Source organism: Anguilla rostrata, chromosome 5 (genome assembly GCF_018555375.3).
Source record: "Anguilla rostrata isolate EN2019 chromosome 5, ASM1855537v3, whole genome shotgun sequence".
Lineage (NCBI taxonomy): Eukaryota > Metazoa > Chordata > Actinopteri > Anguilliformes > Anguillidae > Anguilla > Anguilla rostrata.
The window spans coordinates 43,045,183-43,059,865 of NC_057937.1; the positions used below are offsets into that span (position 1 = coordinate 43,045,183).

Genomic DNA, 14,683 nt, shown 5'->3' on the forward strand with positions numbered 1-14,683 from the left:
TGAATAGTTGTCCAGATGACTCCTGTTTCGGACAAATAGGATTTTGGAACAAACAGGAAAAACTGTTACTATGGACAAAAATCTCTTCATTATCTATTTTCGGACTATCCATGGGGTTCAAAAAGATTGCAGTCAATGATGCTGAAGTAATAGAACAGTGGTTATATTTAATTAATATATGAACAGACTTAATACGACCCTCAAAAGCCCTTTTTTCTTTTCAATTTAAGACAGACATTTCATTTTGCAAATCGTTTCCTTTATTGCATTAAAATGAACATGATAATGCAAAAGAAATTTGGGACGGCATAGGCCTACATATATAAGCAGGTTTTTTCTCTTATCACAACAATTTTACTCAACATTAATATACTAGTTAACCTTGAAATCAATGGATAATGTTACAAACACTTTATTTCAAAAGGATGTTTTGGTCTGTCACAAAGATGTATATGCAAACCTTTGTAGATTACTAGCGCGAGTAATTAATCCTGTATTGAAAGCAAACTTTCTGCGAAGTAGGCTATAACCATAGGGGACATTCGGTACTATAGAGCCTTGATCACTTTGTTTCGTATCCGATGTAGTTTTCCAGTAACTTCAGCAGCAACCCCGTATCCTGTAAGATTGAAATAGCACTGTAAATCAAGAGATTTGAGCCGCATATTAGCGGAAGTGATTAAATTATGTGAGCTCACTGACGCGGAATTGATACAGTATGGCGGTGACCCCTCACCGTGAAAGGCTGTTTTATACCCAAACAGTGTTTGTCAATATATAATTCTATTTCTCTAATTTCCTTTCAAAGCGTCCATCGTATGCTTCTTTAGACATTGCAGAGCACAAAGCATTCACAAAACATATTTAACTCAACGAAAATGTGTGATGTACGAACAGATAAGCCCATTATTCTCCCAAACTAGCCTATCACTGAAAAGCATGCTAATAACGTTTTTATATACACAATTCTAAAAAAATAAAAAAAATAAAAAATTTAAATAAGAAAAAAAAAAAAACAGGGAAGTAGGCTTATAATGTTTTATTATTTTAAATTTATGATATCTGGTATTCACAAGCTCTTTGCCAAAATTCAGCTTCATCCACAAGTATTTTAATCAGCGATTAAATAAAAAGAAAATAAATATATTTTAAAAAATTCATTATTCATCTTGTTTCGGGAAAAAATATTTCATAACATTTTATTTTATTGATATGTGCGTTGGCTTACCGGATAATTGTCTTGTCTCCTCCGCGTGTCCTGTAGCTGATTCTGCAGCGCGAATTTCAGAACCTCTTGTGTGATCAGCTCCCTCAGTTCCTGCACATGCTGGTCTGAATTCAGCGCGGTTTGAATTGCGTTCAGAGATTCTTCGTCTGGAGACTCCAGCAATGAGCCTTCCATGACGCTCTTCTTGCCCATGAAGTGCCCTTCATGATTAAAGGAAGAAAACAGAAAAACTATAACTATTTCCAATAATCGGAGAAATAGTGAAGCACAGAATCGTGTCGACGAATATTAAATCTGAGGCAAATCTTGCAAACGTTTGAAAGTATGACCATGCAGTCTAAACATATTCTTACAACAATTAAGTTTCCCTCCACATAACCTATTTCTCAAAGTGCGAATATTCCATTTGAATGTGAAAGTATCTCACTGAAAATGCTAATATTATACAATATATGACGAAATAAACTTCAAATTTAGGAGCGAACTGAATAAACAATAAAGTGTAAAGGACACTATACAGCAAATATCCATAGACAGTAGACTACGATAAAATGGTCTTACCTGTGGCCCATAAATTTCCCCTTGGATTTACTTTAATCTTTGCTACCTTATTTCTGAGCTCGGTCAGGTCGAGACTCACTGAAGAGGTCTTAGAAATGTAGGAGAAGAAAAAAAGAAGTATCAGGAGCACAAACTTGCAGATACTGCTCCAAATAACTCCAGCCATCTCCCCAAAAAGTATTACGAATGTTAAGAATTTAGATTTTGCCACTTCGCCGCTTTTGATGTATATTTATGGTGAACACAAAACTGTGGAATTTTATTGATGGCTCCGCTTCCTCGTCCTTGAATCTCTCACGCTGTTGCGTTTACGCATGCATCAGCATTTATACGATACCAGTTGGGTGGGCTTTGGTTCAGATTGGCAGGAAGTCATTACTTTTTACGCACGGTAGGTGTTGGTTCAGATTGGCAGAAAGTCATTACTTTTTACGCACGGTAGGTGACTACATGAACACAATTTACTAGTATTCTTTATTCTCTGGACGATTATAGCATGATGCATAAACGTTTATTAAGTAGACTGAGTGCGTGTTTCCAGCAGACGCTCACTGTAGTAATTACAATCACTCGCAACTAGAGGGTTATGTAATGCTGCCAAAATTCAAATTATGAATGACAAGACAATTCAAGCGCAGACATCTTAAAACACGAGACAAAGGCATGTTAATGTGGCAATAATTCCGTTAAACTATACAGTTTATTGGTAATAAACTGATGCTAACTGTCATAAAAAAGACAGCATTGGTACGCTGGTGCAGATTTCAAGTTTAAACGGAATTGTCTTCTTGTAAAACCGATAATTATGGATAAATGATTAGTCGACAACAACGTGCTTTAATTGTGGTCTATGTCTGATAGTGTGTCACAAAGATTATTTCCATAATTCCACAACTCTGCATGATAAAATGTGTTAATTAAACTCTAACAGAGTCCTGTACATATGATCATACTGTGGACCAGAACAGGACCATATATACTCTATAAAAGTTGATTTAACACTGGACATTTCACTGGACATTTCACTTATGACTATCCTCTTTGCATGGATAAGTCTTAACCATGCAAAGCCAGTTAAATTACGTGCAGCAAATCCATTCCAAGACAACAGATGATAAACTGCTCTTTGGGGAATCACTACTCTTTGCACTTTAAATTCTTAAAAGTCAAGTAGGAGCAGTGCAGAAAAAAAACATGAATGTAGGAGGAACTGAGGTGATTAATTACTTCAGGCAATTTCTGATGTTGATAATGGACTCCATTTGCACCTGCCTACCTTATTCTTACGAGTTCAAACTTCTAACCCCATGATCACCCAAGGATTGCACTTGCATGTATTGTGCCATTTGACCAGATGTGGCTCTGAGTCGTACTTTTCTTCTGCTAATTGGCAATTTTCATCAACAGCTGGGAAACCACAGGATGAACCAAAGGGTAGTGACCATCTATATCTATTTGTCTGACTGGTAAATTGTTCATGAAAAAGTTATGGATGCAGTTTGATAAAAACCTGAAATTTTGCAATTACTATTTTATTAATATTGGAGAAATTAAAAGTTGTAAGCACTGCTCTAATAACTGTTAAAGCTGACAGACATTTGTCACATTTGTCACATGAAATCTGATTGATTTCATGTGATGTGAAAACATGCTGATTTCCTCTATAAAATCAGAACTGTTAATAGTCTGCTTGTCACCAATCATCTACTTCAGATAAAGGTGATAAGATTTCAGCAGGGGAGTTGCAGATTATTCTTGGCCCAGCCTTGACCTTTACCATTTTAATTCAGACCAATTTTATTCATTCTTTCTCACACGTCTTCAGTAAAAATGCCAATTATCTAGATTCTCAAAGCATATAGAGAGGGGGCCCAAAGTAGCGTCAGGAGCTAATTATTAGTTGCACCTGATGACACAGCAGACACCCTTAGGCAAACAGTGCTAGTCAGCTACAGATAGACAAGCTGTAAAGCCAGCCAATGTACTGGTCTTCAGAAAGGCTGGAAATCATCCCTTCACTTTCCTTCCAACTGATGTTGCTAGTAACATTCCCGGTTGTTACAGAACGGACGTGTGATGGATTGGTAAGTAGGCCTACTGTTAGCTAGCAATAATAGCTTTCAAGCTTAGATATGTGGAATCAAAGCCCTTCTTTATTTGGGTGAAATTTCCAGTTCAACACAGCTGTTGAGTCGAATGTTAGTGTATCTCAGTGTTGCAGTGTTAGTACACATGGAATGATCTGCAGTGTTAACTGTATGATGGTAAAGCCTAGCTTATGTTGTTTTCCTTCATGCTGCCTGGTAGTCTATTACTGCACAGGACAACCTACTCTAACCTAGCAAAGAAGAATGGTTTTTAAAATGCATAATCACAAACTCATTCAAAAGCTAGTAATATTGGAACTTGTCCTGCAGGTCGGTCCTTCTGGGCCACATTACCAATTCTAACAAAGGTGCTTTGTATTTAGTACACGTCTAGTATGGTGAAACAAATGCAAAGCCACTCAGTATACAAAAGACCACAGTCTCATATAGAGGAACACTCCAGAGAGTAGAATGCCCGGAAGAGCTGTTGAGCTCTGCGTTAACCTTTGTACATAACCGCCCGCAGGTTAGTAGTTCATCTTATTTTCTGTTGTTCAGTCCTATCTTCTGAAAAATTCATGTGAAATAACCCTGTTCTGCAGGTTGATTTATCCTTGTCACTGTCTCCCTGGGTTACACAGTGCTGTCTTGGGTTTACAAGGTTTGTTAACTTGTTTTTTCTAACAGAGTGAAATTTTTCCAACATGCAATGACCAGCTGTTCCAACATCTTTAATCATACAGTTATAAAATAAATTATTGCAAATATGAACAGAAGAGTCCAATTTTGAATAATGGGTTAATAAATGTGCCTTACTGAAGCAAGGAGTGAGGAGGCTGCCAGAGAACACTTCAGCAAGGATACACAAGTGCAGCCTTTGCGGAAGTTTTTTTTTTTTTGGAAATGATCCACCTGTGGACTACATCTGCCACATCTATAATTGACAAGGCTTCAAACTGACTCTTGACTGAACAAGGACATTCCATTTGCCCAATACATGTTGCCTCAATTCCTCCATCCTCACATTCTTGTATATTTTCCTTGTGTCCTTTGTTGGGTGGAGCGAAGAAGCAAGGAAAGGATGCAACAAAGAGATGCAAGGAGTGAAAATAAGCGATTGGAACAAACCCATTGTGTGAGGATGTGACACAGACCATGCATAAGATCAAAGGTCAAGCCAAAGTGTCTACTTCAGCAGGGCCAACACTGCATACATCTGCCTACATGGGTCAAACAGGACTGAAGATTTTTTTTTTTGCTGTGTTTTCAATTCGGACAAGTGATCCAGACGCTTTCCACATGTTTATTAATGCCACTCTTGAATAAGGTGAACTTCACAATACAATTTTAACATAATTTTAAAAAACACAACTGTGGTCAATTCTCTGTTTATGAGTAATAATAATTTACCTCAAGTGACATGTAATATTATTCCAATAAAATTGTGTTCTTAAAAAACAGTAAGGCTGCTAAATACATTTAATATCCTTTTGCACAAGCCATCTCTTTTTTGTGTAAAACGAAATACCCCCCCTTAAGAAAATGGAGTTTCCAAGCAACACAGAACATGTGAGAATTTACCACAATTCACAGCACAATAAACAAACCCTTCCCAGGTGGATGTAGGCAGCAGACTGTAAACACCTGTGCTGTCTGGAACATTCTTCCAGCAGCTTTGACTTCTGAAGAAGTACACAGCTCATTTTTTTGCACACACAAACATCACATTTTAAGGCATGAAAAGGCATTACCTGACTGCCTGGCTGCCTATCCACAGTTAAAAAAATAATAATAAAGCAAAAAAGCGAGATTGACAATATCTACATAAGCAGTAGATTCGTGATTAAAGAATGCATTATTTATTGTATCAGAAGTCCTATCTCCTCATGAGAAATACATTTGTCAGCTGGGCTTTCATGACACACATCACTGCCTGGAAATAAGCACAGAAAGAAAATGGAGCTTTGTAAATGATTCCCTCCCCATCCATAGACAGCAGAGCAGGATTGGCGGGTAATGGAGTCGATGAAACAGCAAAGCATCAGCAATAAATCCGGTGGCAGGAGAGCCGTCATTCTCGATGGACCAACACAAAGAGACCCAACATGAACAGAACAGCATACTGAATAATAAAGAAAAAGAGAGGGGAAAAGAAAGACAAAAATAAATATTATACCTTAAACTTGCAGCTTCACAAAAAAAATGTCATTCCCATGGACAGAGTGGGGAAAGCTCACCTTAAATTTTGGGTAATCATTCATAAGGATGGTCACAATTCCAATGTATGGCACAAACCTAGAAGAGAGGATTAAAGTTTGTTTTCCGTGATACAGTACCTACCAATACAGCATTTTGAATATACCAACATGGATTTCAATGTTTAAAATCTATTTCACTCAACTCACGATAAGGCCAAGATTACTACACCCCCCCTACCCCCACCCCCAATGTACGATGTATAACGTGGTGAATGTTGTAACAGACAATGAACAGACAAGAAGTGCTGGTGCAGGCGTGTGGCTTACCCTCTGGCCCTGCCCACTACATCCTTCTTCTCCAGCCAATGTTGTCCCTGCTTGTACAGCCCCCGGTCATCCACTGCATTATTGTCACCTTTGGTTAAGAACTTAATGTCTCCATTTTCTCTGCAAATAAGAAGTTTTCATCTTAATGAGTTATCAACTTTTAAACAACAGTGACGAAGCACTAGGGATGCACAAGAAGTACGGGGGTCATGTTGCTATTGGCTGATAAACAGCTTAAAACAAACTTACTGGTAGCATCCAATAAGCCAAGATTATGGCCAGTATGATGGGCTGACAACATGAAACAAAATACAAAAATATTTGTGCCAGAGAAGCAAATCATCTGATTCTGATATTTTTTAAAAATTCAAAAAGTTGAAAAAGGTGGCACCCTGTTGGCTGAAAGTTAGGCAAAAAACAAACTGAAATTCAGTAATTCTCTAAACTCATGCTCTCTGATAATAAAGTAAGCAAGTTTGAATAAAATAGTTAATTTCCTTCATAACTTAATACTCTACTTATTCCGTGAATTTGGATACAAAATGGCGAGCCAAATATCAGTTATTGATTTTGAGCCTAGATCCTAGAATTATCATATTGTACACACCTACAACCACTGAAAAAAGCTTATATTAAATATCAATGTTTCATAACTACTAAAACACTTGGGCTTACTCAGATTGTTCAACCATTCTTTGAGTGAGTGATCCATCCCACCATTCTTGTTGAGGAATTATAAATAAGAATATTATTTTGAATCATTATGGTAAACTAAGGTGGCCAAATAAATATTGTAATTAATGTTAAAATGTGCTAAAAATGAAAATATGTTGAACAACTCAGTTCAGCAAGGATATTACAATACAATATAGGCTACTAAAGCTAATAGCACTTAGTGGTGGAAGGCACTTGTCACTGGGTAGTTCTGCTCCTTTATATGGGTGATTGATTAATCTCAATAAACGACAGAAATTATACTAATTACACTTTAAAGGTAATAAGCCATATACAAGTTTACTCATAAACTTATGCAATAGTGGAGCTGCTTCACCAACATGTCTACCTACAAAGTCAGGAGAGAGAACCTGAGTCTTACTTCTCATGAACTTTAAGGACTCTGTGCACAATCGGGATTTCTCTTCCCTCTATCCTGAAGACCACAATCTCTCCAACTCTGATGGGATCTTCCACTCTATTGGTCAGGAAAAGAAGGTCTCCTCGGTGGAAAGCTGGCTCCATGCTCCCACTGCAAACAATAGAAGATGGGGCATCAATATCAGAAAGCACAGCTACAGGTAGTGATCGGAAAGCATGGCTTCACCGCTGCTGGAGTTACTGTATTCTGTCCATCATCAAATGAAAGAATAAAAAAACCTATAAAAACATTATAATTTGTGAAAATCCGTTTAATACACGACAGCTCTGCCCATATTGCAGTTCATGAAATGTTACCATTCACTTAATGACTAGCCTACGTGATCTGTAGGTTCACGAATAAATCAGCGTCTCACCTCAGAACGACAACAATTGGACTCTCACTTCCGGTCACAACCATTAAACCTTTCCAAATCATCAAGGCCGATGACACTATCATGCCAAAGTTCAATACTTGGTAGTAGAGCTGAAAAGCAATACAGATAATAATATGAATGAATGGGAAATGTCTGTAGCGAACTCAGTTAGTAAACCTATAGTGAAGCTAGCTAGCATTAGCTTCCATAATAGTCTCGCTAAGAAAGCTGCCTAATGTAACGCTAAAGGTACATTTCAAACTAGCGATTGTTTATTTTGTGCTGTATATTGGCTATGCAATTATCTAGCCTGCAGTCATGAATGTAGCTAGACTAGCGGTTGTGATGAACATTGATCAGCTAACTAGGTACAAGTGATTTTCAGATGCATTTGTAACTCACTCAGCGATTAAAAAGGGACAGTTAGTTGTAACATGATTAGCTATCCACCTAACGTGTTAGCTATATTATTTAAAATTCCTAATTGCTCGTACAGTAGTTTTAAGAATATTCCACTTGCTAGTAGACTACATACATAGCTAGCTAAACGTTACCAAAAGCTAAACGCACCTGGCGCTTATTCATCCGGCGAACGTCATCGAGGAAGTCTAAAGATAGCATTTTGATTTCTTTACAATTCTGCACTGAAAAATAAAAAGCACTAAAATGCAAAAATGTTCAACGAGAAGCCTAAAAGAAATCAAACTGAATGCAGCTTTTCCGGTGTTTCACCACCGGAAATCCTGCCTTCAGAAAACTTTATTGACAACATCAAGACCTAACAATATATATGTCCTATAGCTGAAACACTGCTGCTATACCACCATATGCCTGAAATTTGAAATGTCATTTGGAGAGGGCCAATTTTTGCTAATTCATTGGGTCTGTTCCGAGTATGCAGAACTACATGTACACTTACTGTTTAAAGATTTACTGGAAGCATCACCTCCTTGGTTCCTCTCTTAAGTTAAGGCCTGCTTCCTCATGAGTTATGTTACATTTTCTTACATTTCAAGTTTTTCCTACAAGGCAGGCAAATGTAAGATGGTACACATAGGAAGCACTAGGAGGGAGGGGTCACTGTCTGAAGGTGCTTTGCTGCCTGAATTAGTCTTTTGGCTGAGGTATACAGCCAGGCCCTCAAGGATGAGCTATCCATGTAAAGCCACAGTCATTGTTAAGTTAAAGTGTGACTACAGCGTCTGGGCCTGCTTTGCCTCTAAAAGGGAGCATCACATGCTTCTTAGCAGTGCTGCATGTACTTCAGGTTAACACACATGTTGTCCAAATACTTCTGTTACACAATAACCCAGCAAAAGCCAACATCCTACTCTTCCAAAAAACAAACAAAAAAAGCACCTAAGAGCAGCAGACCATTGAAATAGCTAGGAGATGGCTTAAGACCAAAAAATGGAATCCAAAACAGGTCTTTTCTGTTTCCAAAGAATGCACAGAATACCAGGATTTTTTCAATATAAAATGAGCATGTTTTTCCCTTAATGCACCAAATCTCACGGGAATTTAAATACACGATTAGAATCTATATCAAAATCACCTGCAATTAAGGCAGACAACACATGGACACTGGTGCCACCACTAATACTGTATGTCAGGCACAGCAGTGTATGTAAGTGCATATGATTCCATAACACCTTTTGTTCAAGCTTAAACAAAAATTCAAATATTTCCCTTTGTATTATGAAACATGTGGCTCACCAGAACATCAGTTTTTTTTTGCTGTTTATTATTTGAAAAACAGGGGAATAAGTGCTTAGATCTGGCACTCTTTCTACCAAGATAAGTCTAGTCTCCTGAAGTGATGAGTTTGACGTGATTGAAGCCAAGGTTATTAATCTATGCAACTGACTAATGTGGTTCTGCAGCACAAAGTTTTCTATGAATGTCATCTCCTCATCTGAACAATATTTTTATTTCTAAGGGAATGGACAGATCAAACACCAGCACAGATAATTAACGGGTTCGTAACTGTGCTTTGTTGGGCTGTGTGCATTAATATACTAGCCATCTCAGAATGACACATTTCATACTGTAGCCAACCAGGAACATCGACTGGCCACACCTTGGGAGAACTTACACAGCTGACCATTAACCGACAATTTCCCATTGCTTAGTTATAGGTATGAAAATGATGTTCCACAAGTCATTCAAGCCTTCACCTTCCAGACAAGTCATAAGGCCAGGACCTTAATCCATGCATCATTTGGCCACTTGCCCTGCTCTTATACGCCATATGCATCCAGTGAGTTCATTAAAGATCATTTGGCATGCTCCATTACATTTATGCCATCTTACATAAATGGCATTAAAAGTTATTGGAGATGATCTGTTTTTTCCAGAAATATGTGGAGGAAGAATAATGCCTACAGCAGTTTATATCATGTCACAAAATGAAAAATGACTTTTTTTTTATGAAAGCAGAGCTCAGGCAATAGATGGCAGACACCTCTCTGAGACTAAATTAATTCACTGATGAAATTTTAGGGTATTCAAAGCCTGTGTCAGTGGCAGTCTATTTCTTCATTCCGTTTCACTCATTTCAGTTCTTATAATTCACAGCTATATCCATCTAATTACCTTAAATAAAACACATCAGATAGGTATAAGTACTTAAATTATTGGCGCTCCACTTTTGAGTGGGCCTTGAAAGAAAAAGTGTTTTGTACTGTATGATTGGTGTTTCTCAGTGAGTTGGAACTATACACATTTATACAGCAAATATTTATATTTATACCTTCAGTAATGTATTGTACGACATATACATTTTATATCATTGCATTATGTTATTTTCTTATTTACTCACAAATTTCAAACCATGGTAATATACTACATATCATTAATGAAAGATGAATGTAAGTTAAGGCACACTCAATTGTACAACCCATGTGCAGACACAGGGAGGCTAAAGCTGCCGTTTTTCAGGATGGGCAAAGCTGTCATATGCAGCTGGATGGCCTCTCTAGCTGGCTGCAGCTGTGTGTCCAAGTTGTTGACCCCTGAGGGCAGATACACTGACTTTGTCCTCATGTCACACGGCAGTCCCTCTGTTCCTTTAAGCTCTTTCATCTGTCTTAGCTTTGAAGGTGTGCCCTGGAGAAAAGCCGGTGATGAAAAGTCCTGGAAGACAGTAGAAGAGGCATTGCGAAGAATGCCAGAAAGGTCTATTGTGCTGGATACCCTCATGTCTTTTGAAGACTCAAAGCAACAAAAATATTTTTAATTTGTGCTGCCCAAAGTTACGCATCTGTTTGCATTAAAATTTACCTTTTACAGCTCCTCTCTCTTCATGTTTCCAGTCTGTCCACTGAAGTCATTCTTGAATAATTGAGACAAACTGTGGTTTTGTCTCTTCAGTCAATAAGACTACTACAACTACTACTATTAACCACCCATTCAATCACTATTAACCACCCATTCAATCAATAAAACAGTTAATCCATTGTTCAACTAATTTATAAATGGAATACCCATTCAATACACAAATCCAAAAATACCTCTGTAAAAAGAAATCCTATTTTGTACTTCATACTAAATGTCACATTTCAGTATCTCTTGCATCTTAACTATTTACTGTCAAATATTTTTGACAATATTTTTTTATGTTGGGCCTGTGTCATTTTTACATGTTTATGACACCTGAAAGACAGGGCAGTCTTGTTCCTGCTGAGATCATGAAGCTAATGGCACAAGTCAGTGTTTCTCCTCAAACAATTAGCTTTGTGACAGTAAGTATTAGTTTTCACTCTGTTTTCTGTTAATATTGTTCAGCATAAATCAAAATGTGTCATCTCTGTGCAAACATGCATCAACGTAAATAAACAGTGTGCGGGTGCAAATGGATTTCCTTTATCAGTATTCCAAAATGTTCTTTTCATACTGTACTCTAATTTCCTGACAAAACTATGGCTTTTAAGATTAAATATTGTGATAATATATTATTGTCAGCAACTGCACACAGACGAACAAACGCACCTCTTCTGAGGCGCAGTGTGCCAGCTGACTCATAATTATTCCTTATTCCTCCAGTCAATTTAGAATGGATGGCTCTTCTATTTGAGTTGAGTAATATCCTGTAAGGTACACAATGTGTCACTTTTACGGTTAATAAAAACTGCAAGCAAAAGTTCTTTGTATTTTTATTTATTTATGTTTAACAATACTGTGAACTCATTGGGTAGTCTGTCTGTGTGTGTGTGTGTGTGTGTGTATACTGTTTGAAAATTAATCTATTATTCCATTGATCATTGCTGTGAAAGGCCAGTGTGCACAAAATTAATTAAATGTATATGCAGATTCATTCTCAGATGAGGAAGGTGATAAGTACCTGCTCTTTACTGCAGCAGATGGTCTACATGTCTTAGAATGTTCTTGTTACCATGCAGGAACTTGACTGAGACATCAATTTCCTATATTTTCTCTTAACATCATAAAAAGTTTTTTCCCACTATTTCCTAAATATAAACAGTTACTTAGCCATGCTAGCTGCATGATGAATACCTTACAGTACATAGTCATGATTTGGAATAGAGTTTATGTTTTATTGTTCATTTAACATTATAAATCTCAATTAATTCATGACAAAACATATGCAATCTGGTAAATCCATGCCCTCGTTATACAGGAATGTACCCCACGTGTCACTCATTACAGTGGGGAAAAGAACTCCCAAAGAAAAAAAGCAACTATTTTTTAAAAACCTGAAGACATGTAAACATATCTTAGAATATACATAATGCCAAATAGAGAATAACGAAATTGTATTTTTATTTTTTTAAAACATTACACTATAGTACAATGCTTACATGGTAGCATGCCTAACAATGATCCTGACAGACAATATTATTGCATTACACTAACATGCCTATACAGCCTAACAATGATCTGTTCTCTGTTCATGTTTTTTCTGGAGATGGCATTTTATTACAAAAAGTTACAATACAGGCTGCTGATACAAAAATAATCAAATGAGCAGGCTTAAAATGCACAATAAGGAATTTAATGCTATGCTATAAGGGAAAGAGAAAGAAAAGAGAAGAGATAAAAGACAAGGTGTGTGTGTGAGGAAAAGTTTAATTTTAAACAGTAATAAACAGGAGGTAATGTAAGGGCGAAAGGGATTATGGAAGTATCCATTAAATTAAATATTAATGGTAGCTTCCAATGGTCCCGCTCATTTTGACTGTAAAATGCAGTATGGGATAGTAGGCAGTAAAATGGGATTGATTGGCTGATAATAACAGCCGGAATGTCACAGAAGACTATCAGCCTCAGTCTCTGCATGAAGGAATACTATAAACAGGTAAATGTTTTGTTAAGCTGTAAGCTTTGCATGTAGTACTTTGCATATTATTTTTATATCCACATTAAGATATCAGGGGCCAATAAGTATCAGATAGGTCAATTCTTGTGTTCCTTGATTTTGGGAGGGTAGAGGATTTGATTACAAATTTGACCATGTCATCAAATGTCTTCAAATGTAGGCCTAGTGCTACAAGCCATTGCCAATTAAATCCACGTATAGATGCCTGGTTATCTAGACAAGCAGCCATAAAAATAAATGTGCAATGTGCAATGCTAAATCAAGCTAAATTGAACTCTCTGTAAAAGATGTGGATGCCTAGTTATGAATAACAAAATCCAACATACCTTACCCTACCAATTTTCAGCCAAACATTTACAATCTACATAATAGCACACAACACCCTGCCAATCTTCCAGCCAAGCATTTTTAACATGTATGAAAAATAAACTTAATAGCGTCAAGTGTATTTCATTTTTTCATCAATTTTAGTCCTCAAATATGAGAAAAGAAATTTTCATGGGACACAGGACATACGGAAATTTCAGCCCATTTGACCTACACATGGCTGAGTGAAAACATACCCCTCAACATCGCATTTAACATAAAAACCATCTGACTCCATACAGTAAGTACATATGCGTCCGTTGATTGCAAGCTATCACACACTCCCTTGTTTTGTTTTTGATGCATGTCCCTATAACAGTGCATGCTCATTCTATGTTCTAATGTAATTATTGTTTTGGAAAGTCATTTAATTTCTATGAGGGCCTTAAAGGATACTCTAGATGAGAGCTCTACCAAGTGAATGAATGAATTGCTCAGTGAATGAATGAGTCATCACAGCCGTGCGTGCAATGCACTCATAAGTGAATCCGTGGGTTGACTTCATTTCGCAGATGACCAGGATCCGTTAGTCATATTTACTGACAGCCAAGGTCATTTTGAGGATTGGCAACTAAGCGAGGTGAAACACAATCTTAGAGGAGACTCCGGAAAATGACAGCAGAAGATGGAAAGAATCACAGACAAGGAAGTCATGATGCTTCAGAGTTCAAGGGGGCCAGAGAGCAGTCACAGTTGTAGCGTAACTCTTGTTCTCCTCAGGCTTCCGCTGCAAGCTAATGGAGCTGTAGCAAATTGAAAGACTTTTATGACAGTGAAAATCTACAGGGGAACGTCACTGATTATTGATAAGTGAGTTTTGCAATTAAGAAAAATAAATTGTCACCTAGCTGCACAGCAACTATCATTATGGTTATTCAAATGTTAATTTAAATATATTATGGAAGAAGATGAGGGCGCTTGGGGGAATTGCTTATTTATTCCACCCAATACCATAATAGTAGAATTCTATACTAATTTAAAAATCAGAAAGCAGTATCAGCCATCTTGGATGAGCTGGTTCGACAATGACTGGCTTGGCTTTTTTGGGAACTGGATATTAACATTCT

General features: G+C 37.2%; 2 protein-coding genes across 3 annotated transcripts; both read right to left on the bottom strand.

The window, feature by feature from the left end:
- Positions 1-202: 202 nt before the first annotated feature.
- Positions 203-2,118, bottom strand: LOC135255328 (neuromedin-B-like). 2 transcript variants are annotated; one of them, XM_064336348.1, is made up of 3 exons: positions 1,790-2,118; positions 1,229-1,428; positions 203-638 (listed from the first exon to the last, which is right to left on the bottom strand). In XM_064336348.1, the coding sequence occupies exons 1-3, from the start codon at positions 1,953-1,955 to the stop codon at positions 549-551; spliced, it is 456 nt and encodes a 151-aa protein (XP_064192418.1). In that variant the 5' UTR covers positions 1,956-2,118; the 3' UTR covers positions 203-548. The 2 variants fall into 2 exon arrangements, with proteins under 2 accessions (XP_064192418.1, XP_064192419.1); XM_064336349.1 differs by having other exon boundaries at positions 211-619; positions 1,790-2,109.
- Positions 2,119-5,165: 3,047 nt separating this feature from the next.
- On the bottom strand, positions 5,166-8,668 carry LOC135255327 (signal peptidase complex catalytic subunit SEC11A). The gene is made up of 6 exons (XM_064336347.1): positions 8,483-8,668; positions 7,913-8,022; positions 7,498-7,647; positions 6,402-6,521; positions 6,114-6,171; positions 5,166-5,998 (listed from the first exon to the last, which is right to left on the bottom strand). Exons 1-6 carry the CDS (start codon positions 8,531-8,533, stop codon positions 5,948-5,950), a joined length of 540 nt encoding a protein of 179 aa, XP_064192417.1. The 5' UTR covers positions 8,534-8,668; the 3' UTR covers positions 5,166-5,947.
- Between the last annotated feature and the right edge of the window lie 6,015 nt (positions 8,669-14,683).